Source organism: Mus caroli, unplaced genomic scaffold, assembly GCF_978045245.1.
Source record: "Mus caroli unplaced genomic scaffold, Mus_caroli_1 scaffold_2, whole genome shotgun sequence".
NCBI lineage: Eukaryota > Metazoa > Chordata > Mammalia > Rodentia > Muridae > Mus > Mus caroli.
This window is the reverse complement of record NW_028227257.1, coordinates 59836542-59861895: the sequence shown is the minus strand read 5'-3', so window position 1 is coordinate 59861895 and position 25354 is coordinate 59836542. Positions and strand designations below refer to the sequence as shown.

At 46.4% G+C, this 25354-nt stretch overlaps 1 protein-coding gene across 5 annotated transcripts in view; it reads left to right on the top strand.

The window, feature by feature from the left end:
• The first annotated feature begins 1512 nt into the window (after positions 1-1512).
• Positions 1513-25354, top strand: part of Capn3 (calpain 3) — a 40425-nt gene continuing 16583 nt past the window's right edge. For 2 of the 5 annotated variants that reach the window (XM_021182448.3, XM_021182442.3), the window contains exons 1-7: positions 1513-1876; positions 17021-17090; positions 18458-18576; positions 20778-20911; positions 21464-21632; positions 22639-22782; positions 24763-24846. In XM_021182448.3, coding sequence (XP_021038107.1) covers positions 1568-1876; positions 17021-17090; positions 18458-18576; positions 20778-20911; positions 21464-21632; positions 22639-22782; positions 24763-24846 — 1029 coding nt within the window. In that variant the 5' untranslated portion in view covers positions 1513-1567. Of the gene's footprint in view, positions 1877-13561; positions 13811-17020; positions 17091-18457; positions 18577-20777; positions 20912-21463; positions 21633-22638; positions 22783-24762; positions 24847-25354 lie in introns of those variants that run through there. The other 3 variants (XM_021182458.3, XM_021182471.2, XM_021182477.2) reach the window with 3 other exon arrangements.

Sequence of the window (25354 nt, the reverse complement as noted above, 5' to 3'; positions counted from 1 at the left end):
CAATAGCTGAGACATAGGGTTCCTTCAAGTTACACTGCCAAGAATTATGAGCCCATGCTCTCTTTCATTGTGTGCATGTGTGTGTGTGTGTGTGTGTGTGAGAGAGAGAGAGAGAGAGACGTGTATATATATGTGTACATGTTTGTGTGTGTGAGTATGGGCATCCACATGATCATGTGTGCCATGCCACACAGAGGAGGACATCCTGGGGTGTTGGTCCTTGCCTTCCACCATATTTGAGACATGGTGAAACACGGTCTTTTTGTTGTTTTCTGCTGCATAGGCTGACAACCTGCCCATGCCTCTACAGCTTTTCCTGCCTGTGCCTCCCATCTCACTGCGGATGCCCTGGAATGGCAAACATTCTATTGCACCTAGTTTTAAGTGGGAGCTCAAATCCCCACACTTAACATGGCAAGTGCTTTACCACTGAACCATCTTTCCTGCCCTATGCCCCCATTTCAGCTGTCATCTCCCACCCTTTCCTGTCTTCTAAACTTGGATCTATAGGGATGGTCACTTAGGAACAGGCACAGCTGCAAGCTGGGTCAAGCCTCTACTCTGCCAGATATCAGATATAGCCATTTCATTATGACCCAGAGAGCAACTACCATGGTAAAACAAAAACAAAACAAACAAACAAGCAAACAAAAACAGAAGCCAGGCAATCAGCTCCCTCCCCCAGGCCACTTTGGTTCCCATTTAAAAGCCCTGAAGCTGAGTCTTCACTAGACATGACATCTAAGGACTTGACACTAACCTGGCTCTATTTCCAGTTCTGTCTGGATGCTGATGTGGAGTAGCTAAATGATCTTGTCAACAATCTACTAGAATACACATTATGTAGTCAACTTGATCTCAGTGTATCCAGTGGGCATGAAGAGAGGAATTTCCTTGACTGGAAATTCTGCTGAGTGGCATTTTCTACCCAATTGGACTGAAAGCCGACTCCAGAATATTCTAGAAAAGATACTGACTCTAAAATACTGTTTTCCATGTATCCAGCGGCTGCTGCTTCAGTAGCCTGCATGACTGCCTAGTCCTTTACACACTTTGCTGATTTCTGGTGTTCAGCTGTCTCAGACACTCTCACTTCTTGACAAGCCAAGTTCTTAATGTCAATGCAGAAATATCTCCAGCTAGGTCCTTCGAGACCACTCAGACTAGCCACGCACCGGTCTGTGGCTTTCATGATCACAACCTCACTTCATGTCTATTTTTAGTTTTCCTGACTTAAGCTTCTGCGAGTCACTGAAACACAACCCTCACTCTCTTCTTCTCCCTCTGGCAAGCGCGCTGCTGAAGGCCCCCAGGTAGAAACTGCGTCTAAATCCTTTATTGCCTCTTCCTCAGGAAAACCTATCGCCCTAGGGTCATAGTTCACTATTTTAGCTGGTCAGAAGCCAGTCAGTTTTCTGATAGGATTTAAACTTTGAAGAGACTGTGGCCATTTTTTTTCCTCAGATGACAGAATCACTTCAACTTCACCTTTTGTAATCGCTTCCTTTCCTTGAAGGTAGCCGAATCTCATTTTCTTTAAAAAGTCTTCCTTCCAAAGTTGCCTGCCATGCCAACTGTTATTAGTCCAACTGTGGCCCCAAGGACGGGGGCTGAGCCCAGGTCCCCAGGGCCAGTTCCTCACCCAGCTCAAGGCAAGACCACCGAGGCTGGAGGTGGACACCAAAGTGGCATCTATTCAGCCATCATTAGCCGCAATTTTCCGATCATCGGTGTGAAAGAGAAGACATTTGAGCAGCTCCGCAAGAAGTGCCTAGAGAAGAAAGTTCTTTATCTAGACCCCGAGTTCCCACCGGATGAGACCTCTCTCTTTTACAGTCAGAAGTTCCCCATCCAGTTCGTCTGGAAGAGACCTCCGGTGAGTAGCTTACTGGTTTTGTAGCTGGCTGGAGTTTGCCTCAGAGAAGTCCTCCCACTCAGCACCTCCCCAAGCACAGCTGGGCACATGGACACGGGGGAAGGATCTGGCAGGGGCCTGGGCTCTGGCTGCAAGTGCAAAAAGGAGAGGACAGGGTCAAGTCTAAGAAAGTCTAAGAGGACAAGGTCAGGGCTGCTTCTCTCTCACTTTCTCACTTTCTGCTGTTCATGAAAGTAATTAGATCCCAAATTTATCTTTAAAATGGCCATCCTTTCCCCAGCCAGAATCAGTGCCACGGTGCCCAGAACTATACTCTCTGCCTTACTATATTGAGACGTCTTCCATTTCTCAGGCTAAAATCATGAGATGCTGTTCTTTTTGTTTTGGACATTTGCCAGGGACCGTGGATTTCTGAAACACAGAAGCCAGGGAAAGAGGAGAGAGGCAAAGACTACTTTTTATAACATAACATTGAGACTAGAAGAATTTTTGCCTTTATACCTCACTGCATAAATTAGGATGCCAAAACCCAGCAATAGACTGAGCATATGACAGAACCTGAATGAAACCCTGCTTGCTAGCCTCAGGGATCCACCAGAAGGGAAATTATGTTTCCCTGGCTTCCTTCTCTCATAGTGCCTCCAATGTGACTCTTGTTTTTGAAACAAGAAACATTTTAGTCACAAAACAATCTGGGGCTAGGAGTAATGCTTAGTGGTAGAGTTCTACTTAGCATGTCAGAGGCCCCTTGTGCAATCTCTGGCACTGCTAACCGATCAATAAATAAACATAAAAAGGGGAAGAGAGAAAAAATAATCACAGAAAAGAGGGAGAAATAGTTGTTGCAGGTCCACTAGCCTCACATACTGGGCAAGTTACTAGGAGGAGTGTTGTGAACAAGAGACCACAACTTACACTGTTGCGAAGTCTAGAGTCTCGAGGAGAATGTGCACATTTAGGTCCAGTGGTCACCAGGACTCTGTCATCACAGAGTGGATGGGATCAAAGAGAGCAGGCCAGGTCAGGGGCAAGAAACCTTTCACAAAGAAGTGATGCTGGGCTCCTCACAGGATTCATTGGCCATGTTTTTCTCTATTTACTAACTAGAGCTATCTCCTGTCCCCTTCTGCTGTCCTTTGGTAAGTCCCATCCTTGGCTGTCATGAATGTCCTCAGCTTAGAAGAGCATGCTGCAGTAGGCTGGGTGTAGCTCAGCACACACCTAACATGTGTGAGGTCCCAAGCCAAGATGGACAACCCAAGCAATGCGCTTAGACACACTGTGCCCCCCACCCCCGCTCAGCCCCCACTACCTACAGCATAAGTTCAAGCTGCCTCAGTGAGCACAGCCCTTCTCAAGCAGACCCGTGCCTGACCTCTCACCTTCACTCTCTTCTCTAAACTTAATGCTGCAGTGGAACATCTGGCTGCAGTGGAACATCTGGCTGCAGTGCTCTACTAGGGTTTGGTTGATTGGCTCTGCCTTGCATTCTCTACATGTCTACTTCAGTGTCACTTCCCTCAACTTCTCTCACCTCTCCTGGTGCTGAGAGCAAGGTCTGTTTGTGGTCATTCGTAGACCCTGTACATATTCTGAACATAATAGTCTACAGATGATGGTAGCAAATGAATACCCACATCTAAGGGTCTGACCCAGGACAGCCCTGCCTTCCAAAGTAGGGAACCCCTAGAAGCTTTGTCTAATTGTACTCAAAGGGCAAAGGGACCAAAACCTACAAACACTATTTTTACTAAAATCACTGGTGGCTTTGAACCTTGAAAGCTAGATTTGCAAATCTGCAATGTTCTGTGGCAGTGACTGGTCTATGAGCTCATATGGACCAGTATGCTCCAAGAGACTGGCTGTTTGATATTCTTCCCCTCTCACCATCATCAACAACAAAGATCCTGAATTTTCAAACCATCTCGGTTAAAATGCAATTTGTCCTTCCATGGTTAAGATCAGTGGGTTGGAGAGATGATTCAGTGATTAAGAGCACTTCCTGCTCTTGGTGAGGGCTTGTGTTTGGTTCCCAGCACCTACATGTGGTAGCTCACAGCTGTGAAACTCCAATTCCCAGGGATCCAGTGCCTCTTGTGATCTCTGCAGGCACCAGCACACATGTGGCACACATTCATGCACTCAGGCACACATACATATGTACATATAAAATTAAAGGTCAGGACATACTTGTATTAACATTCTAAAATGGGTTTAGAGGTGGGCAGAGTTGGAACGGGTCATGGAACCCTTTGCTTTACATGATTATGATCCAGAAAGTACAAAGAACTTATGTATATTGAAATGGCTCCAGAACTTTCTAATATATAACCCTTCTTGGAAACATTTGTTCTCCCAAACATTTCCTTGGATATAGTAACCTCTGTCAGGCCTTAGAGTATGAAGAAACATGTCCTATGAGGAAAAGGAGGAGATGAGGGCTTCATTTTGCTGGCATATCTACTCCCTGCTGCCTGCTGTTAGTGTTTTAAGCCCACATCCAGCTAAATTTGCTTTGCCCAGCTGTCTAACCTTCACTCCCTCACCTCGATAGTTCCCTAGCTGCTGACACCTGTGCCTCCAGTCAGACAGAAGCCCCTCAGTCCTCCATTCAGGAGACCTACTGCTTATTACCATAACTGGACATTTCTTGAATTAGGCTCCAAAGGTGACGTTTAAATGAGTTTCCTAAGCTGCCACTAATCAACAACCATGTGTTACTGAGTTGAGGTGTTCATCCTAGCATTGCTTGATCTCCAAGTCCATAGCGGGTAATGGCCATCCCCTCACCCCACAAAGCACTTTGGAAGGAAGCCTGGTGGTGTAAGATCAACTGTGGCTTCAGCACTGTGGGGGGAAATATGAGGGAAGTGCTGCAGTGGGTGGGGAAAGAGTCTAATGAGACTCTTGCCCACCAGCGTGAATTCAGCCACCTTGGCTAGATTCTGCTGCTCTCTGTGTGACCTGCAGGCTTCCTGCCATCCTTATGCCCCTTCCAGGATCTTCACTATCTGGGCTGAAGTAACTCATCCCCAGCCCCAAGGCAGTTATTACAGGAATACAAACAACAGCTAAATACACTCTGGGTATCAGGAGTCTTGTTCCTGATAGAGAATTAGTCTGATTGTTTGCATGTCTTTAGCAGATGTACTTTCTCTCTGAATCCTTACCATAGCAGAAATTTTCTGTCAAGAGGAAACACGAATGGGAGAATGAGAGAGAGGGAGAAAGAGAGAGGGAGAGAGAGAGGGGAGAGAGAGAGAGAGAGAGGGAGAGAGAGAGAGAGAGAGAGAGTGTGTGTGTGTGTATGTGTAATCCCATAACTATAGGTTCATGCAGAGTCCAGAAGAAGGCAGCTGAAGATGGACTCACTGGCTGTTGTAAGCTGCCTGATAACTGAACGCACATCCTTTGCAAAAGTAATCTGTCTCTTTAACCTATGAGCCATCTCTCCAACCTGCATTATAATTATAAGTATTATAATTATAAGCATTATAATCTAAGTATTATAAGAATACTTGAGCCAGGCTCGTGGGTACCTGCCTACTACTACTGTGGGGGCTTCTTAGCTAACTGAGGAAGCTGAGACAGGAGGGCTGCTGACACTCTCAAGTTTGAGGTCAGCCTGGGCAATATAGGATCTTGTCACTTAAATACAAACAAAAAACAAGTTAACAACAACAAAATACATAGTGCTTTTCTTTTCTTTTCTTTTCTTTTCTTTTTTTTTTTTTTTTTTTTTTGATTTGGTTTGGTTTTTTCGAGACAAGGTTTCTCTGTGTAGCTCTGGCTGTCCTGGAACTCATTCTGCAGACCAGGCTGGCCTCGAACTCAGAAATTCGCCTGCCTCTGCCTCCCAAGTGCTGGAATTAAAGGCATGTGCTACCACACCCAGCCTCAGGGTGCTTTTCTTATAGGAGGCAAGCATGATTGTTTTCTAAAGGGAAAAAGGAAAGAAAAGGATCAGCTGGTTGATATATAACAAGAGTGAAAGGTAGACCGCACTGGAACTGGACTAGGAAAAGCCTGAGGCGCATGCACACACACACACACACACACACACACACACACACTGCTCCTGCCATTCTCTGTGGCCTAACAGTCACTGAAGCTGTGAAATACTTGAGACAAGTAACCTTTTGGAAAAGGGCAGACTTGTGCTGCATCTTGTCTTGAAGTGGCAGTGCTGAGCCAGCATGCCAGTGTAGAAAGCTCTGGAGTGGAGAAAAACAAAATGAGAGAAAATGCCCAGGTCTCACTGAGCTCTGGAGTGAGGGAGATAGAGGAGGAGACCCTGCAGCTCAGAGGCTGTGGGTTGAAGACCTGCATGAGTCTCCAAGGTTGGATGCCCCAGGACCTCTCTCATCTGGGAAGCATCCTGGACACTCCACAGTGCCACTCAGTACAGCATGAAAACTGCTATTAAACACTCCACGTAAGTCCAGGAGCAAAATGTTGAAGAACGACTGTCAACAGTCTGAGGTAGTCGGCTTTCCTCCTGACATGAAGAATCAGAAGGGCAAAGGAGTTCTCCTTCCACACACACATGCTGTAATTTCCACTTTGGAAAGCTTTTCGTATCTAGCTGGAAGTCATCTGGCTACAACCCAGACAACAGTAAAGGTATCCAGTGGTGTCCTCTGTCCCTCAGTTGTCACCCTACCTCTGGTTGCTTTATCAGATAGTCACAAAACTCTTGGGAAGGGGCTTATCCAGCTCAGGGCATTAGAGCCCTCAACTGCATAGCCAAGCCTCATTATCTAGATTCTATACTTGTTATTCTCCTACTTAAATTCATGGGTAACTTCCAAATCAATGCTGTGCTTCTGTGGATACTTGTGGACTTGCTCAGGACTCTGAAAGCCTCGAGTCATCAGACATACTGGTTCCCAGTTGGGATCAAACAGTAGCCAACACATCTGCATCCTTAAGGAAGGGCTTTCTCCTGATTCCAGGAGGCCTCTGGGAATTGTGGGCTCTTCTGGGGCTCCACAGCCTCTAAAGTGAAGTCTATAATCGAGGTGTCTTCCCAGCCTGGGGTTACTTAGCCAGTACTACTCAATTCTGAAATGAAGAAACACTAGGCTATATCAAAACAACAATTGCCCCCATATCATTGTGAGCAGATTTAGAGACATCCGGACTCCAGGAGAACCTAGTCTACATAAAGGGACACCCAGCCCCAGACTACAACCTGGCTTAACCACATAGCTTATTTCCCAGTGAAATTACCTTCCCAATGAAAGTGGGTTGGCAGGAGGTCTCTGCTTCCGATCTGTTATAGAATGTCTGCTGCCTTCTGTCAGACAGTTGAAGGGGAAGTTGGGTACCGCACTAGCCACAAGAAGGAAGAACTAGGCCACAGTACACAGTAGTTTGAGACAGGATTTGAACAAGCAGACCTGGTGGGAAGCCTGGTCTGCTGCTAGCAGCAAGTCAGGAAAATGATCCAAGTTTCACTTTGCTTTTCCATAAAGGAGCTAAATGTACTCTCTGCTTAGCACGATACTGTGTGATGTCCCTAAAGTCCTAGCTCAGTGGTTCTCCACCTTCCTAATACTTTGACCCAGTTCCTCATGTTGTGATGACCCCCAACCATACAATTATTCCCATTGCTACTCCATAACTGTAATTTTGCTACTGTTATGGATCATAATGTAAATATGATATTTCCGATGGTTTAGGTGATCCCAAAGGGGTCTCACCCCACAAACTGAGAACCATTGTCTTAGATGCCCACAGTAAGGCAGTAATAGCCATTAACAAGAAAGTCCAGGACACAGGTTTTGAAACAAGGGGAACCAGAACTGTGCCCACCACTAAACCATGTGACTGACTACTCCTGGGTCTCGGCTTCCTCATCTGTAAAAAGCAAATGAAAACGCCAGCTTTCACCGAGTTGCTGGAAGGATAAAACAGGATACGGCATCCAACATATACACACGTGCACACACACACATGTAGCACAGTCAGTAAGTGGTGCTGGTGGTAAGTGAAAAGCTAATACTAACTTAGATGCTTGTTCTGGCTGCAGAGAATCACAGTAGCGCCAAACCACCAACCCAGGACAGCAGAGGGTAGGGGAGGCTGCAACTGTTTTGGTGAAAGTGAAGGTTCTAGAAATAACAGTTAGGATTGCCTCAGCTCCTCCTGAGGGTCATGACAGGGACAGGGCTCCAGGGACCACAGTGAATACGTTGACATGACTTGGCAGGATAATGTAGGAAACGAGAAAGGCAGGGACAGAAATGACCAAGAAACCACGAAAAGATGCATTTGCCTTATAAAAAAAGCCACAAATGCTTTCTGCACATTTGTATCGTTCTTTTTTTTTTTTTTACTTTAAAACTTTCCTTTTTTAAGAATATTTTTATCATTTACATTTCCAATGCTATCCCAAAAGTCCCCCATACCCTCCTCCCCACTCCCCTACCCACCCACTCCCACTTTTTGGCCCTGGCGTTCCCCTGTACTGGGGCATATAAAGTTTGCAAGTCCAATGGGCCTCTCTTTCCAGTGATGGCCGACTAGGCCATCTTTTGATACATATGCAGCTAGAGTCAAGAGCTGTATCGTTCTTTTTTAAATTACTATTTTATCCCTCCTCCTCCTCCTCCTCCTCCTCCTTTTTCTCCTCCTTCTCCTCCTTCTCCCGACTTTGAGATAGGCTGGCCTGGAACACACAGGTTTGCCTGCTTCTGCTTTCTGAGTGCTGGGGTTAAAGGTGTGAACTACCAGGTCTTCTTTTACTTATTATTATTTAGTGTGCATCTGTATATGAATCACATGTGAGCTCCTCAATCCGTGTGTGTCAGAGGACCACTCTGTGGAGTTGGTTCTCTCCATCCACGCCTACATGGGTCCCAGGGTTTGAACTCAGGTCAGGATATAGCAAATGCCTGTACCCACTGAGCTGTCTCACCGGCCCCACTCATGTCGTTCTAAACACTGCTGATCTCTTTTGCTCTTATAACATGTCTTACTTCTGATTTTTAAATTTATTTCTTGATTTATGTATTAACTTATTTAGTTATGTGTGGGTGTGCACATGCATGTGCCCTTGCAATGCATCCAGACATCAATGTCAGAGGATAACTACCAGGAGTCAGTTCTCTTCCTCTACCACGTGGGTCCCAGGAACCAAACTCAAATCATCAGACTTGGCAGCAGGTGCCTCCCCCTGCTGAGCCATCTGTCTGGCCCATTTATTTTTCTCATTTGTTTTCTTAAGTATGTTATTTTAGTTGGGATTTCTACTGCTGTGAAGAGACACCACAACCACACCAACTCTTATAAAGGAAAACATTTCATTAGGGCTGGCTTACCGTTTTAGAGGCTTAGTCCATCGTTGTCGTGGTGGGAACATGGTGACACGGTGCTGGAGAAGCTGAGTCCTACATTTGGATCTGTGGGCAGCAGAAGGAGACTCTGCCTGGCCGACCAGACTTGAGTTTAAAGACCTCAGATCCCCGCCTCCACAGTAATGCACTTCCTCGAGACCACACCTCCTAACAGCACCTTTGCACCACAGATACCAATCAGCCTGCATTCATGCTCATTAAGGCAAGCTTGTCATGTCCTTTCCTGATACACCAGCTTCACTAACTGGTTACGGGACCTTCTTCCATTCTCTGAGATTGTATAAGATCTCACTATTAATTATTATTAATTCTTCAGTCAGGGAAGCATTCCATGAACTCCTCCCTGTGAGCTCCCAAGCCAGATAAGAAGAGGTAGAGCATTGCAGTACCCAGACAGCTCTCAGAAAGCACAGCGGGAGTGGAACCGATCCCTACTCAAATCAGGCTTGGGCCTACTCTGTTCCATAGAGACAAAGACCACGTCAGGATACAGCTACTTAGGCCGCTGTTCCCCTCATCAGAAAACTAGAGCCTCAGAAGTCACGTGATCAGCGGTTACTAATCTGGCTGAAGCACTTTTTCCTTTGTCCTTTTTCCTTCCCTCCCACCATGATTCAAGCCATATAAGCCAGCCCCAAAGAAGCTGTCCTCTGAAACAGTACTCACAGCCTTCCGCATGTTCCCCAGCTTCCCCCCACACACACACCACCAACCCTGAGACTGCTGTGGGCAATGGCCAATTAGGGCCAGGGGATCCACTTCTCCTTAATCCATGCAGACATTTTTGGCTGGTTTGATCATCTGCAGGTCTTGGGTTTGCAATCATATTCACTGTTTGCATTTGTAAGCATACTGTCATATCTGCCAAATACTGTTTGACTAAGGACACCCACTGCGGCTGGCTGTTAGAGTCTTTTTTACTTCCTCTTCTGTAAGGTCTCTGAGCCTTAAGACAAGGGGCTATGATACAGATGTTCCCTTTAGAGTTAAGCACTCCATGGTCTTACTCTCTGAACACTGACTAGTTGTGGGTCTCTGTATTGGCTGTTGTCTACTGCACAAAGAGGCTTCTCTGATAAGGTTGAGAGATAAACTCATCTATGGGTATAAAGACAAGGACATAGAGGACAATTTAATACTACATTTAGCAAAATAATAGCATTAGGGTCTCCACTAGGTACTATGGCCTAATCAGTCGTGGGATTTTGGCTCAGTTAACAATACCAGACATGAGTTCCATCATGTGGACTGGATTTTAAATCAAATCAGAAAGTGGTTGGTGCCGGGCGTGGTGGCGCACGCCTTTAATCCCAGCACTCGGGAGGCAGAGGCCAGCCTGGTCTACAAAGTGAGTGCCAGGACAGCCAGGGCTACACAGAGAAACCCTGTCTCGAAAAACAAAAAAACACAAAAACAAAAAAATAACAACAACAAAAAAAGAAAGTGGTTGGTTACTCCCATAACATTTATGCCACTATCGCATGAGTGGGAACATTTTACCAAGATAGTCATTGTAGTTCATAGAGTTCATGGCTAGATAAAAGTGCTTAATACCTTTCTCCCCGAGTAGAATAAGTAGAATTTGGCACTATAAAAATCTATCCAGTAGAAATGAAGCTTTCTGGTTACTACCAGCTTGAGTCTTTACATTCTGTGACTGGTGTGTGGTGGGTTCAGGGACTAGGTCTTACTATCAAGCTCTAGCAAGCGTGAGAGCAAGAGCCCTAGCCTGTAATGTTTAGAGGAATCCATGGTCCACAATAACCAACAATATGAAAAGAGATAACCCATACCTGGCATTGGTCCTTTTATTTGATAGCCTACAGTACCTGGGGAGGCATGGCCCTCTATTATAGGGTTAATTTAATTTAAACTCTCTTTTATATGTATATATTTTAGGAAGTTTTATACAATAGTAGGTTTCCATGAGGCATTTCCAATGGTCTTTAGTGTTAGTCATCCCTCCTCATATGCCCCCCTATCCTACCCTCTCATACCCCAGCCCATTTAAGAAAACACACTTTTTAGTTAAGAATCATTTTCGGCTACTACAGAATCCTGGTTATAGAAATGATTCAAACTTTAGTGGAACTAAGTGTCTCCTGATTAATGTCTAAAATGATTTAGAGTGCAGCGACTGGATCTGGGGAAACAGCTCAGTAGGAAAAGTGGTATAAATCATGCGAGCCCAAGTTTTGCCCCCAGGACCCATGGTTTTTAAAAAGCCAGGTGTGACAGAATGTATTCCTGTGATCCCTACACTAGAGACAGAGAGACAGATGCATTCATGAGGTTCACTGGCCAACCATCCTAGGCTAATCAGTGGACTCCAGGTTCAGTGAGAGACCCTGTTACCAGTGGTCAGCATCTGAGCTGGGTGTTTCCAGGGTCTTGACCTCCTACCCAAAGAATTGAAAATAAGGGTACACATAGATTCACAAAAGAAGCAAGATAATTAAATTGTAAGGGAAGCGGTAAAGCAGATTGTAGGGAGGTATAATGTCAAGATGGACGGCGGGGCCGTGTGAGTGCTCATGGACCTAACTCATGTGTGGAACTTTCTTTTATGATATGGGAGAGAAGGAGGAGTTGATTACCAAGGGTATAGTTTGGGCAATTTATTTTGATTGATAGATTAGGCCATACATTCATTTTCCCTACTGTGCCTGTTCCTTCCCACAATGCGTCTGATTTTGGTCACACACTTATATACAAACACACACATACACATACACACTCTCACATACACACTCAAATAATACATTCACATTCAGAGAGAGAGAGAGAGAGAGAGAGAGAAAGAGAGAGAGAGAGAGAATAAATAATATACACAGAGAGGATAATAAATAAATAAATAAATAAATAAATAAATAAATAAATGCAGAAGCCAGCCCATACCTCAACTTGGGGATATTTGAATCCTGAGATTAGGCCACAAAAACTTGGATTTTTATTTGTTTGTTTGTTTGTTAAATTTTGGTTTGCTTTTGCTTATTTGTTTTGGTTTTGTTACAGTCTTCCTCTATAATTAATGGTGGCTTAGGACTCTCCACAATGGCCAGGCTGGCCTATAACTCAAAGAAATCCTCCTGCCTCAACTTCTCAAGTGCTGGAATTGTAGGTCTGTACCATCACACCCACTGGAAAGCTGCATTTCACACTGCTGTAGCATTTAAAGTGGATGCCGGAAGTTCTGACTACGCTTTAAGTTTCACGGAGTAGAGGCAGGCAGAGGTCAGTGAACTGGTGGGGACTGGACAGCCTAGCATGCAGCCTGCCAGTCTCACCCTCCCGGTGTCTTCAGTTCTCTCTGTAAACGTAATGACAGTGTGGGGAAGCCACACACTCTTAGCAATAGTACCCCAGCACACACAGGCTGGGATGCAACTCAGTAGGGAAAGAGCTGGCTTAGTATGCGTGAGGTCCTGGGTTTGATCCCAAGCACCACCCAGCCAGATGCAATAGTCCATGCCTGTGCTCTCAGCACTAGGGAGGTGGAGACAGGAGGATGAAAAGTTCAAGGTCATCTTGAGCTACTTAGTAAGTTTGAGGCCAGCCCAGGCTACCTGAGACCCCTGTCTCACAATCAAAGTGAAACATAAAACACAAACAACAGAAAGCGCTCCAACCCACATTTACCTGCTGCTCCCAACTCACACATTTCCTACCCAGGGATGCTAATCGTAACGCAATAGATGTTTGCATTCGCTCTGGAGTCAACTGTAATAGGGATGCTTGCCCTCTGCATCCTCATAGATCTGAGCCCCTAAGGTCTGCAGGGGGTGGGGCAGGAACATCGGGAGAAGGAGGCTTCATTACCCCCAGACAAAGGCTTGCAGCAGATTCCTCCTATGCATTCAGCAGCCTGTATAGGATTAGTGTATACAGCATGTTTAGAAGGCCCCATGCTATATCCCATTGACGGCCAGTGTCAAAGGCATGAATGCCTTTTGCTGAAGCAAGGGGAGCTCTCTGAAACTATATTTTCTCTTTTTAAAGCAAGAATCCCAGCAAGGCTGTTGGAGGTGCCCTAAAGGTCCACAAGGCATTGTTATCTGTCCCCCGAGCCATCTCTGGCTGGCTCGCCCCCCTCCCTCTCTCCCTTCTGACTTGCCTGTGTTGCCCCTAGACCATGGGCTCAGGGGCCTCTGGTCAAAGCTGCTGACTCTGACCACAGCCTTTCTCTGGACCGTGTTCATTTGCATCAAGCTGCTGAGGGTGGAGGAGCTATATAGGCTCCGGGCCATTCACCAGAGGATTAGGCCTGGGCTGAGGGTGCAGCTGGAGAGGCCGCAGGGAAGGCCGGGTTCCGCTGTTGGTCATCATGCCCTACCTGCTGCCGGGATTCTTCTGTGACAGGGTGATCCGAGAAAGGGACAGGAGAAATGGAGAGGGCACTGTCTCACATCCTCTCAAGTTTGAGGGGCAGGATTTTGTCGTTCTCAAACAACGTTGTCTGGCTCAGAAGTGCCTCTTTGAAGACCGTGTCTTCCCAGCAGGTGTGCAGGCCCTTGGCTCGCACGAGCTGAGCCAGAAAGCCAAGATGAAGGCCATCACTTGGAAGAGGCCAAAGGTAGGGATAAAGGGGGCATGGAATCTGTAGACAGATGTTGGGGAACCGGGAGTAAAGTGGTCAGTGGTCAGAGCCTGGGGCTGTGGATTCACCCCAACTCTGAGCAACTAGCTTATTAATGTCCCCCTTACCCATAAGCCACAGCCCCAAATACCTAACTTCTTACGCTAGAAGCTAAGGATGTTGTTTTCTATTCCTGAACTGCGTGGTGAGGGTTGGGATAACCTTTAGATCCCTGAGATTATATTTAAGAGTGCCAATGCATTGATTTAAATTCCCGTAAGACTCGTTGGTAGAATCAGCTCGGTTCTTCCCGTGACCAGGAGTTTGGGGAGGGAAGAGTGGAGTGGTGAAGAGAACAGAGGCTTGAAGTTTCAGGTCCACAGAAGGGATGAACAGTGAATCAACAGGAGGCTGGAGGCGAGCCTTAGCCTTCTGGACAAAGCTGGTTCATTAGCATGGTGTCAAGTCTGCTTAAACAGAAAAGCCCCCACTGACCAGCTGGACCGTTGATCCAGGCTGCCCTATCAAGGGGCATCCTAGGAGCCCCAGCATGGCAGCAGGAGGACGTCAAAGCCCTTCTTCCTGCAAGGCAATGCCTATAGCTGCAAGGGAGCCTGCTATATTTAGAGCTGGCAAGGAATGTGTGTGTGTGTGTGTGTGTGTGAGTGAAAACCCAGAACATCTGCAAGGCACATTCTTTAGTGTATATGCAATTTTTAATTAGTTAAATTTCTTTTTTAAATTTTAATTAAATTTTAAATTAATTTTACAATTACAGGATGACATAAAAACTGTAAAGATAGTGCTGGGCTCCCATGTGTAGTCCCTCTTACCTGTGCTTTTCACTCTCTGCAGTGTTTGCTGACCTGTAGTCAACTGGGGTGCTAAAATACTAAATGGGAAATTCTTGAAATATTTCAGAAGTTTAAAATAACCTCCACTATTGTACATTGTTTTAATTATTCTATTTTATTGTAGTATTAGTCATCTCTTATTGATTTATGAGTTAAACTATTGGTGTGTGTATAGGAAGGAGTCTAATGATCTATATGGGCATTGGTCATAACCACAGCTTCAGATTTCTGGGGGTCTTGGGATATACCCCACAAGTAAGGAGACTGCTACCTTCAGTCCTGTACCTTGGCTATCAGTAAGATCGATATGTTATTGAAAACAAAGTCCACACTTTATTTCCTTAGGGTTCTTCCTCTGTCTTTTTATGTTCCAAGACTCCTCCCTTGTATTCACTTATGTGTCTTGTGTCCTTGGCCTCCCCTCTCAAGTTTTCCTGGTTTCCAATGAGCTGTGCATTTTCACAGAGCACTAGTCAGGTATTTTGTAAAACACCTCTCATGGCATCTCTCTCGAATTTTCTTCTGAGTAGGCTGAACTTATGGATTTGTTTGGTTTTTTATATATATAATTTTTAATTTTTATTTTAAGTAGCTGAGTATTTAAGTACGTGTATACCATATGCAGTACTCATGGCGGCCACTAGATGGCACTGGAGCCCTTATAACTGGAGCTACAGACCATTGGAAGGCAGGCGCTCAACAAAGGCTGAGCCATCTCTCCAGCCCTGGGCTTATTATGTGCTTTGAGGAGGCTGACCGCAGAGGTCAGGCACAGACTGTAAACATGCCTCCTCACTGCTCACATTGACTACTTTGATATGTTCCACTGCCTTGGGTGCAGAAAGTCTTATAATTCTGCATGAGAGGTCTGTGTACTTTGTGTGTGTCTCTGTGTAGCCCTTTATACCAATCCTGACTCATGCCTATTCATTGCCAGGAGAGCTATGGTATGATATGGATGTGCCTTTCTATGTAGTAGGATGGAGACAACCCTGAGTGTGGGGGCAGAGCTCAGCTCACTTGGGGAGAATTGTGTAGTTGTGAGAAAGGAGAGACACAGTGAGACAGAAAGACAGAGAACATGTCTAATTAGGGTTTCTATTGCTGTGATGAAACACCATGACCAAGACACTTGGGCAGCAAAGTGTTTATTTCAGGTCACACTTCCAGGTAACGGACGGCCCATCACTGAGGGAATTCAGGGCAGAAACTCAAACAGAGCAGGAACCTGGAGGCAGGAGATGATGCAGAGGCCATGGAGAGGTGCTGCTTACTGGCTTGCTCTTCATGGCTTGCTCAGCCAGCTTTCTTACAGAACCCAGTATCATCAGCCCAGTGATGGCCCCACCCAGGATGGTCTGGGCCCTCCCTCCATCAATCAATAATTTAGAAAATGCCCTACAACCACATCTTATGGAGGCATTTTTCTCAGTTGAGGCTCCCTCCTTTCAGATAACTTTACTGTGTCAAGCTGACATAAAACTAGCTAGCACGGAACACGTCACAGGAATAACAAGGTTTCTTGAAGCTGTGAAGAACAACATTAAAAATCAAAACACTGAACCTTTAATGAGTTTAAAAGTTAAAAAAAAAAAATGCCGGGTGTGGTGGCACATGCCTCCTTTAATCCCAGCACTCGGGCAGGGCAGGCGGATTTCTGAGTTCAAGGCCAGCCTGGTCTACAAAGTGAGTTCCAGGACAGTCAGGGCTACACAGAGAAACCCTGTCTCGAAAAACAAACAAACAAACAAACAAAACAAAACAAAAACAAAAAAAATTAAAACGAAGCAGACACTGAATGAAATCAAGAGTGCCGTCTGTTGGCTGCTGATGGGCGTGACTTAGTCCATGGGTTTGGAAACTGCAGCTGCTACTATTGCTGTTGTGGGTGTGTTTGCCCCTTCCAACAAACTGGGGAGTGGGGCTCACTTGGGATTTACTGTCTGCTTCCCCAACTGCCAAGGCCTGTGTCCAGAATTCTAAAAAGGGAAAATTGTTCTCTTCCTCCTCCTCCTCCTCTTCCATCTTTTGCCCCGGTTTAGAGAAAACAAAGCCATAAGTTCTGCAGTCTCTTGCCCGTCCCCCCTCTCAAGGTACATGCTACCCAGTACATGGTATGGAAAGAAGAGGGGACAGCTCCTGCCTCAGCTCCTCCAGTGCTGGGATTACAGCTGTGCACCAATACACCAACTTCTGAGCTTCAGCTTTCTGGTTTTAAAAGAAGAGCGCTGGCTCTCCACTTGGACGGCTGTGGAGGCCGGGGAGGGGGACAGTGAGTGTAAATCATTGATGGCAGTAGGCCATCAGCTCAGCCAGGACTCCTACAATGGTTGTTTCTGTTTTGTTTTCACAGGAAATTTGTGAGAATCCCCGGTTTATCATTGGTGGAGCCAACAGGACTGACATCTGCCAAGGAGATCTAGGTAGGAAAACTCCCTCCACCATGTCCTGCCAGGTGACCCAGGGTTAGTTAACCTGAGAGATCTCTATTCAGAATGGGAAGGGATAAATTCTGGTTTCTCTTTTAGTGCATCTCCTAATATTTTAAAATAATATTTATTTATTTATTTATTTATTTATTTAATGAGTGTGTCTGTCTGTCTGTCTGTCTGTGTGCATCTGTGTGCACATGCCATGGCCTATACCTGTGAAGGTCAAAGGACACCTTGAGGGGGTCAGGTTTTTCCTTCTTCCGTGTGGCATCTGGAGGTGCCTCAGGAGTCTCAGGTCCTCAGATCAGGCATCTCCACACTAAAGGAAGTCTTTTGGCAGAGGTGGCATCTGCCATGTAGAGGAGAGGACAAGGTTCTGTCACCTTGTCGTCTGGACTGTTCTGAGTCCCTTCCTCTCCTCCATCTTTTGTTCTGGAAGCCTCCTCCCTAGGTAGACTGTAGGCAAGCTCTGTGAAGAGAAACTGGAGAGAACATTAAAGGACTTGACCCAAAAAAAGCAGGAACAACTGAAAAATACCTATCACTTTGTTCCAGAAAGGGAGGCTGAGAACACCTCAGGTACAGTGGCTTCTGGCACCTGAGGAACACTGCCTGGAGGGTGTGGGCAAACTAATCCCTGAGCCCTCAAACCAATACACTGCTTCTGAGCTGAGTAAGGGCCGGGAGATGGGGGTCTGGGTGGTTGTGAGTCCCTCTTCCCACCAGCAGTGTGGCAGCTAGCCTGTGCCCCCAGTAGAGCTATGGAATTGTCTGGGTACCAGGCATGTCCCTTTGGCAGCCTTAGTGACCTGTGTAGAATGGTTCTGTGGTAGCTAGCTGCCCAACAGCCCTGCTTTCTGACACACGTCTGCTTAGCTGATGGTTCTCTAATACCGTTTTCCTTGATGCCAGAAGGGGAAATGGGCTCACCCTACAAAGACAGAGGACAGCCATAATTACCACTGTTGTCTCTACTGAGACCATAGAAGGAAGTGATTTATTTATTTATGATGTAAAAAGCAAGAGGAATTTATTGTTCCAACATGTCATGGTTGCCCTGCACATGGAGAGAGAGAATGACCAGGAAGTGTTTTATTAAAGGAGGAATCCATTGCCTAACTTAGGAAAGCCTGTCCTGAGAGAATGAGTTACCCTGTCCTCGTGCTGCTCGTGCCATTGAGGAGTTCCTATCCCTGACAGTCTCCTTGCCTGGGCTCACACCTAGTTGAGGGCAGGCAGGAAGCAGGGCAGTGGGCATCCCGAGTCATTAGCTATGGGGAGCTTCTGGCTGGGGCTGGCAGGGCTCTTCCCAGAGGGGAAGTCCCCATCTGACTACCTGGGTCTGTATTTGCTTGCAGGGGACTGCTGGTTTCTTGCAGCCATCGCCTGCCTGACCCTGAATGAGCGGCTGCTTTTCCGAGTTATACCCCATGATCAAAGTTTCACTGAAAACTACGCAGGGATCTTCCACTTCCAGGTGAGGAAATGGGGGTGTGGTTGAGACAGCAGCCATACTCAGTTAAAGATAACCTCAGAGAAGGCACCAAAATGTTCCATGCTGTAGTAAGGAGGTGACCTTCTCTTGTCTGTAGTCTGTCTGTTGTCTGTGTGTGTGTGTGACCCATCTGTCCTTGTTGCCTGTGTATCTAATGAATGTATGTGTTTGCTGTCATGTCTGTGTCTGTTCTCATCTGTGCCTGTGTCATATGTCTGTTGCCTAGTTGTATGTGTGTGAGTGTGTGTGTGTCTGTCTGTCTGTCTGAATTTGTGCCTAACAGAGGGCTTTGGTTTGTATTCATTGAACAGCACAGAAACTCTTTGCAGAAATCTTGAACAGATTTTTACAAGAAATCACTTTATTGACCTCAGGTCACCCAGAGAATCACTCAAAAGCACAAACCCACAGACATATTATCAACTTACATCCACGTGTGGCTTCCAACATGGGGTAGTTGTTGCGTACCGTTGCTTCCAACCTCTTGGCTGTTTTCAGGAAATTATTACCACAGCGTGTATAATCTTAGGTCATGGTCATGGTAGAGTACATAACTTGAGATTAAAGCTGTGCGTTTAGCTTAGCTTGTAAAGGCTGATTACATGGGAAATCGAAAGCATAGTGAGGTTGGCTGCACTGTTCTCTGAAAGGCCCATTAAACTTCCACAGGCTGAGTGCAGAGAGGCCAGCAGGCTAAGTACATAGTCCTAAATGATCTCAAGGCATATTATTAACTTGGCTGCAAGGTCCCGGAAACGTTCAGTCTCTTCTGAGTCAAGAGATATTTTCAGACAAGTATAGCACCACCCAGTCAGAGTCTGCCCACCCTGGGTCTCCTGGCCTTGACTTCCCAGCTGGCTCAGGAAAGGTTCCGCGCACCTACCTGTGGGCAATGACCCACTTACAGCTACAAGCTTGCAAAGAAGCAGGTGCCCTCCAACTTACATACTTTCCACTGTGCCCCAGAAAGGGGGAGAGAAAGTCATCCAGCCTGCTGGCTTGAGTACCTATTTTTGTCCTCCAGCTGGCTGGCTGCTATGTTATTGCCTGAAGCCCCCTCAAATAGGTTCTTAAGATGCTCAGCCTGAAAGTGTTGGGTTTTTTTTTTTTTTTTTCTGTGATCCCTGGCTCATGACCCTGTACCCTTGAAATAGGAGTCTATTTACCTTCCTACTGCTATCACTTCCCTTTCTAGGTCTTGCCAGAAAATTCTGGTCTTCTGGGCATTTAGTGGCTGGTTTGACCCAGCCCTGAAAGTGTTGGTTCTAGAATTAATTTATCCATTAGAATTTTTCTGGGCACTGATCATCTTGATGCAGAGACAAATTCTGGGCTGGACCAGAACAGATCTGAGACATGCATGTGGGGCTCTGGAACTTTCTGTGGTTCTGAGCAGCGTGCCTCTGGCCCTGAAACTTCCTAGTGTCAAGAATGACTCAAACTGATCAGCTGACATCCCACTCCTATGGTACCTCAGCATATCCAGTGCACTCCCCTTTTCCATTTTAGTCATCATCAATCAATAAATAAATCAGTTGGGCGTGGTGGCACAGACCTATAATACCAGCACTCAGGAGGCAGAGACAGGAAGATCATGATAAGTTCAAGGCTAGCATGGGTACCTAGTAAAAACAAGTTGTTTATCTGTGCCCCCGACTTTTCATCCTTGACGCTATGCCATGGGAAGGGAGGGAGGAAGGGATACTGCCTGCTGACCTGTGTGTCTCAAACACAATAGAAAGGAAAGGAGGAGGGGAGGGGAGGAAAGAAGAAAATGGGATAAAGAGAAATACTTTAGTTAGCCCTACAGCTTTTCTTAATCATGAGTTCTCAATCCTGGGTGTGCACTGGAATCATTTGGGATACACGAATGTACTTAAACCAGGTCTGTCCCAGACCTGTGGGCAAGGGAGAAAAGTCTCAAGCCCTAAGATATTCAGAGGACCTACTATGTCCAGAACTGGGCTGGGCTTTTGGCAGATACTAAGGGATATGCAGTTTCCTGTTTTGCAGAAGTTCATGGCCTAGTTAGAGATAGATTTACACACTCAAAAGCCAGACTAGAATGAACAAGTTCAGGATGCAAAGCCCAGGAAATGGTAGGGTTTTGGCTCAGAGTCCTATAGGATGTGGGATCGGGTAAGGTAGTGCACAGGGGTGACTGGGCTTCTTTCTTCTTGCAGTTCTGGCGCTATGGAGACTGGGTAGATGTGGTCATTGACGACTGTCTGCCAACATACAACAATCAGCTGGTTTTCACCAAATCCAACCACCGCAATGAGTTCTGGAGTGCTCTCCTGGAGAAGGCTTATGCCAAGTAAGGCAACATTTAGGATGGGAAACAGGACTACAGGGGTGGGGGATATGGATTTCAAGATTCAGCCAAAGTCTCCTTCACATTGGGCTAGGCATGTGAATGCATGCTCATGTGGATTGTGGGAGTCCAGTAAAGAGCCTGAGTCAGCTTGAGATCAGGTCTGGGCAGTAGGAACCCTATCTGAAAAACATAAAAGCAAAAAGATATAAAGATGTGTGCAGTAAGTCTTCAGCTTCCTACAGCCAGCATTTTGATCCTGCCTTCCTCATGGTGTTTCAAGTCTTCTTCATCAGCTCGTTGCTTCTCTGGAGTTCAGCTCCTAGGATCTTACTTGCTTAAAACCATATACTTGTAGCACATTCATAAGGCCAGGTTGTCTCTTACCTTAGGCCTCCACCTCCGCCACTAGATTTAGCAGATAGTGGAAGAGGGCTGTGGGAAATGGGGACCGTCATGACAATGCTTCTGGCCCTCTCTGGCCTCGAGTTAACTCAGCTTGTCATACTTCCTGGAACTCCTAGACTCCAGACTGCCTTTTGTCTTCTCTCCAAGGCTCCATGGCTCCTACGAAGCTCTGAAAGGTGGGAACACCACAGAAGCCATGGAGGACTTCACAGGAGGGGTGACAGAGTTTTTTGAGATCAAGGATGCTCCGAGTGACATGTACAAGATTATGAGGAAAGCTATCGAGAGAGGTTCCCTCATGGGCTGCTCCATTGACGTAAGTGTGATTCCAGGGCGGCCCTTCACTCAGCTACCAACAACACACAGCTTCCTCCTGAGATGGGGTGGATGCTGTAAAGGCAAGAGCCACATCGGTGAGATGGCTCACTGGTAAAGACACTTGTTACTAAACCTGAGGACCTAAGTTTGATCTTTGCAATCCACATGGTAGAAAGACAATGGACTCCCGAAACCTGTTGTCTGACTTCTGCATGCACTTCTTCCCCACACTAAATAAACAATTTTTTTTTAAAAAGAAACTAGCAGTAATTCCAGCAATTTAAAAGTTGAATCCAACCTGATTTGCATAGTGAGGTCCTGCTTTTAAAAACAAAGAACATGGATGATGGTTAACTTTAAAATTGACAGTTTTTCAGTGGGAATGTGTCCCTGAGGGTGGGGTGCTTCCCAAGAAAAAGAATGAGCCATGACACTCCAAACCCTAGAATTCTGGTAGCAATAGACCAGAGGCCCCGCTGATAGGCCTCTCTTGTCCGGACTGCTCAGCGCAAGCATGCCCCACAAGCCAACCACATCGCTGGCTGTGGATCTTTGCCCTTAGAAAGCTCCATAGTTGCTGAGTTTTGACATCACCTCAGTCCTTGGGCTCTGTGCTGCAGTCTGGATGATCTCTCTGACCCTCTCTCAGGGTCCCAAGATGATATGAACTGAGACAGGAACAAGGAGAGGACCCACCATGGCCTGGTTTCCTCAAGAGCTGCTTTGGGAATAGTGGTCTGGGGCGGGGCAAGCCGCCTCCTGCCTCTTTCTCTCCCAGCACTTTCTCTCCCTGTGGGTAGGAAGGCTTGGTTGTTACCGCATGGGAGAACTCTCCTGTCCTGTTATTGTCTTGTATCTGTTCTGCATTTACGCTCTGTTGATGTCTTTCTCCTCTTTTGCTTTGCGTGTCGCTCCCCCTTTCCGTCCCCTTCCCTTCCCGCCCTCCCTTGTTTGCTCTCTTTCTCTTTCCTGGGTTCTCTACTTTCCTTCCCATCGGGCCTCAGGATGGCACGAACATGACTTACGGAACCTCTCCTTCTGGTCTGAACATGGGGGAGTTGATTGCACGGATGGTGAGAAATATGGATAACTCGCTGCTCAGAGACTCAGACCTGGACCCCAGGGGCTCAGATGACAGACCGTCACGGGTGTGTACATCTCCAAATGTTGAGACTGACTAGTGCCCCAGATCTGCATGGCCCATCCTTCTGAAGTCAGGGCCAACAGAATAGACTCCCTTCCTTTTGGTAACTCTCCTCTAAGGAACACAGGGCTTCAGTGCTATATAGTGTTTGCGTCCTCCTGCTTGGACGGCACATGTGCTTCCTGAAGGACTGAGCCAGACAGAAAAGCACAGAGGAAAAGTTAGCCTATATTTTCTCATCTAAAGATAACTGCCCAGGGTTTGGTATATAGTCCTTCTGGGCACAAGCTTAAACTATATATATTTTAAAATTGTATCTTGCCGGGGGGCCTAGCAAACACAGAAGTGGATGCTCACAGTCAGCTATTGGATGGGTCACACGGCCCCCAATGGAGGAGCTAGAGAAAGTACCCAAGGAGCTAAAGGGATCTGCAACCCTATAGGTGGAACAACAATATGAACTAACCAGTACCCCGGAGCTCTTGTCTCTAGCTGCATATGTATCAAAAGATGGCCTAGTTTGCCATCACTGGAAAGAGAGGCCCTTTGGACTTGCAAACTTTATATGCCCCAGTACAGGGGAACGCCAGGGCCAAAAAGGGGGAGTGGGTGGGTAGGGGATTGGGGGGTGGGTATGGGGGACTTTTGGGATAGCATTGGAAATGTAAACTAGGAAAATACCTAATTAAAAAAAATTGTATCTTAATATATGTTACATCTTTGCAGCCTCTTTTCTGTTGTTGTTGAGTATTTTGGTTCCTCCCCCACCCCCCACCCCCAAGACAGGGTTTTTCTGTGTAGCCCTGGCTGTCCTGGAACTCACTCTGTAGACCAGGCTGGCCTCGAACTCAGAAATTCGCCTGCCTCTGCCTCCCAAGTGCTGGGATTAAAGGTGTGTGCCACCACTGCCCAGCAAGGTTCATATTTTTAAAATGCAACTAAGTATTCTTTTTATATCATTTTAGAAGCTGTACAATATTCTGATGTGCAAATATATTATAATTTACTTACTAACACTCTATTGAAGAGTTAGAGGGTTTTTTAAAGTCTGTTTTTCAAAAGTGCTGTAATAAGCATAAAGACAGTTTTGTATACACACATAATGGTTTCTATAGGAGAGTCTCAAGAAGAAAACTGCTGGTCAAAATGATAGGCCGTGTAGCGCCAAAAGCTATCTCAGGTGGCCTCTGAGCTATAGCTGAGCAGATCAGTGAATGCCCTGCCCTAATCTGAGTCAGATGAATGAAATCGAAGACACTAAGATGAAAAAAGTTCCAGACTCACCTACACCTGTCACCCTGAAGAAGGCTTCAGGAATTCACTCCCATGTGGCTCCCAGAAGCTTCCCCAAAGCTGTTGTTACTGGGCCAGCTGATGCTGGGATGCCTGTCGAGAGCTTGGTGGTCTATCTACCCTTGTGCCGAGGAACCCTCAAGAACTAGAACTTGAACATCTTTGCCCCTGAATTCAGGCATAGTCCTGTCACAGCAGGGAACCACCCCATATGTATTGCCAGCATTGGGAGTAGGGACTGAATTGTCTTGACTTCCATGTTCTAGTAAGTGTGAGGGAGGCAAGGTGACAGCAAGAGAACTCTCTTTCTCAAATCCTTCTTTGGGGAATAGTCAACTCTAGATGGGCTCAGAGGAAGGCACAGACCCACGATGTCCCCCTCTCCTCTGCTGAGGGAGTCTAGAATGAAGGGGAAATTCTTTTACTTACCTCCTATTCCAGGACTCACCTTGATCTCTGGCCATCAGGGCAGCAAGATCAGCTAGGAGGACTAGGGCAGCATCTTCCTGTTGCTCTTGAAAAACCAGCGAGGGTCTGATCCTGGCCATGAGGCATAAGGTGAAGGAAGAGAGTCATCTTTAGTCTGAGATAACTCAGAAAAGAACCAGTATGAGCCCTTGTCTCCACTCAACAGAACTTCTGCCCTCTTTCACCCCAGCTCCTGATAGGCTGTCTGGTTATTTCTCTACAGACAATTGTTCCGGTGCAGTATGAAACAAGAATGGCCTGTGGGCTGGTGAAAGGGCATGCCTATTCAGTCACTGGGCTGGAGGAGGTGAGTCTGTTGGAGCTTGGTGGGGCCTGGAAACCCCTGAGTTGACCTGCTAAAGTCAGGACTTAACTTTCTGTGCCTCTCTCACCACCCAGAGAACTTGCCAGTCAGGTCCAAGCTGGGTTTCTGAGGGCAGAAGGGACCTATGGGACTGACTTGAGGTAGACCTGGCCGCTAATCTTCTGGGTTCAGCTGTGTGTCTAGTGAATGTACACACTTATGCATGTGTGCCTGTGGAGGCAAGGGGTCAGTATTGGGTGTTCCTTGGTGATTCATCTTATTTTGAGATGGTGCCTCTCACTGAGCCTGGACCTTACCAATTGGTTAGATTGGTTGGTTAATGAGCTCCAGGGATCCGCCCTCCCTGTGCTGGGGTTCCATATATACTTTGCTGTGGCATCATTTTTACATGGGTGCTGGGGATCCAAACTTGGGTCTCTATTCTTGACCAGCAGGTATTTCATCAGCTGAGTGGTTCCCTGGCCCTTCCCTTTGCTTTTAACGCTGAAGA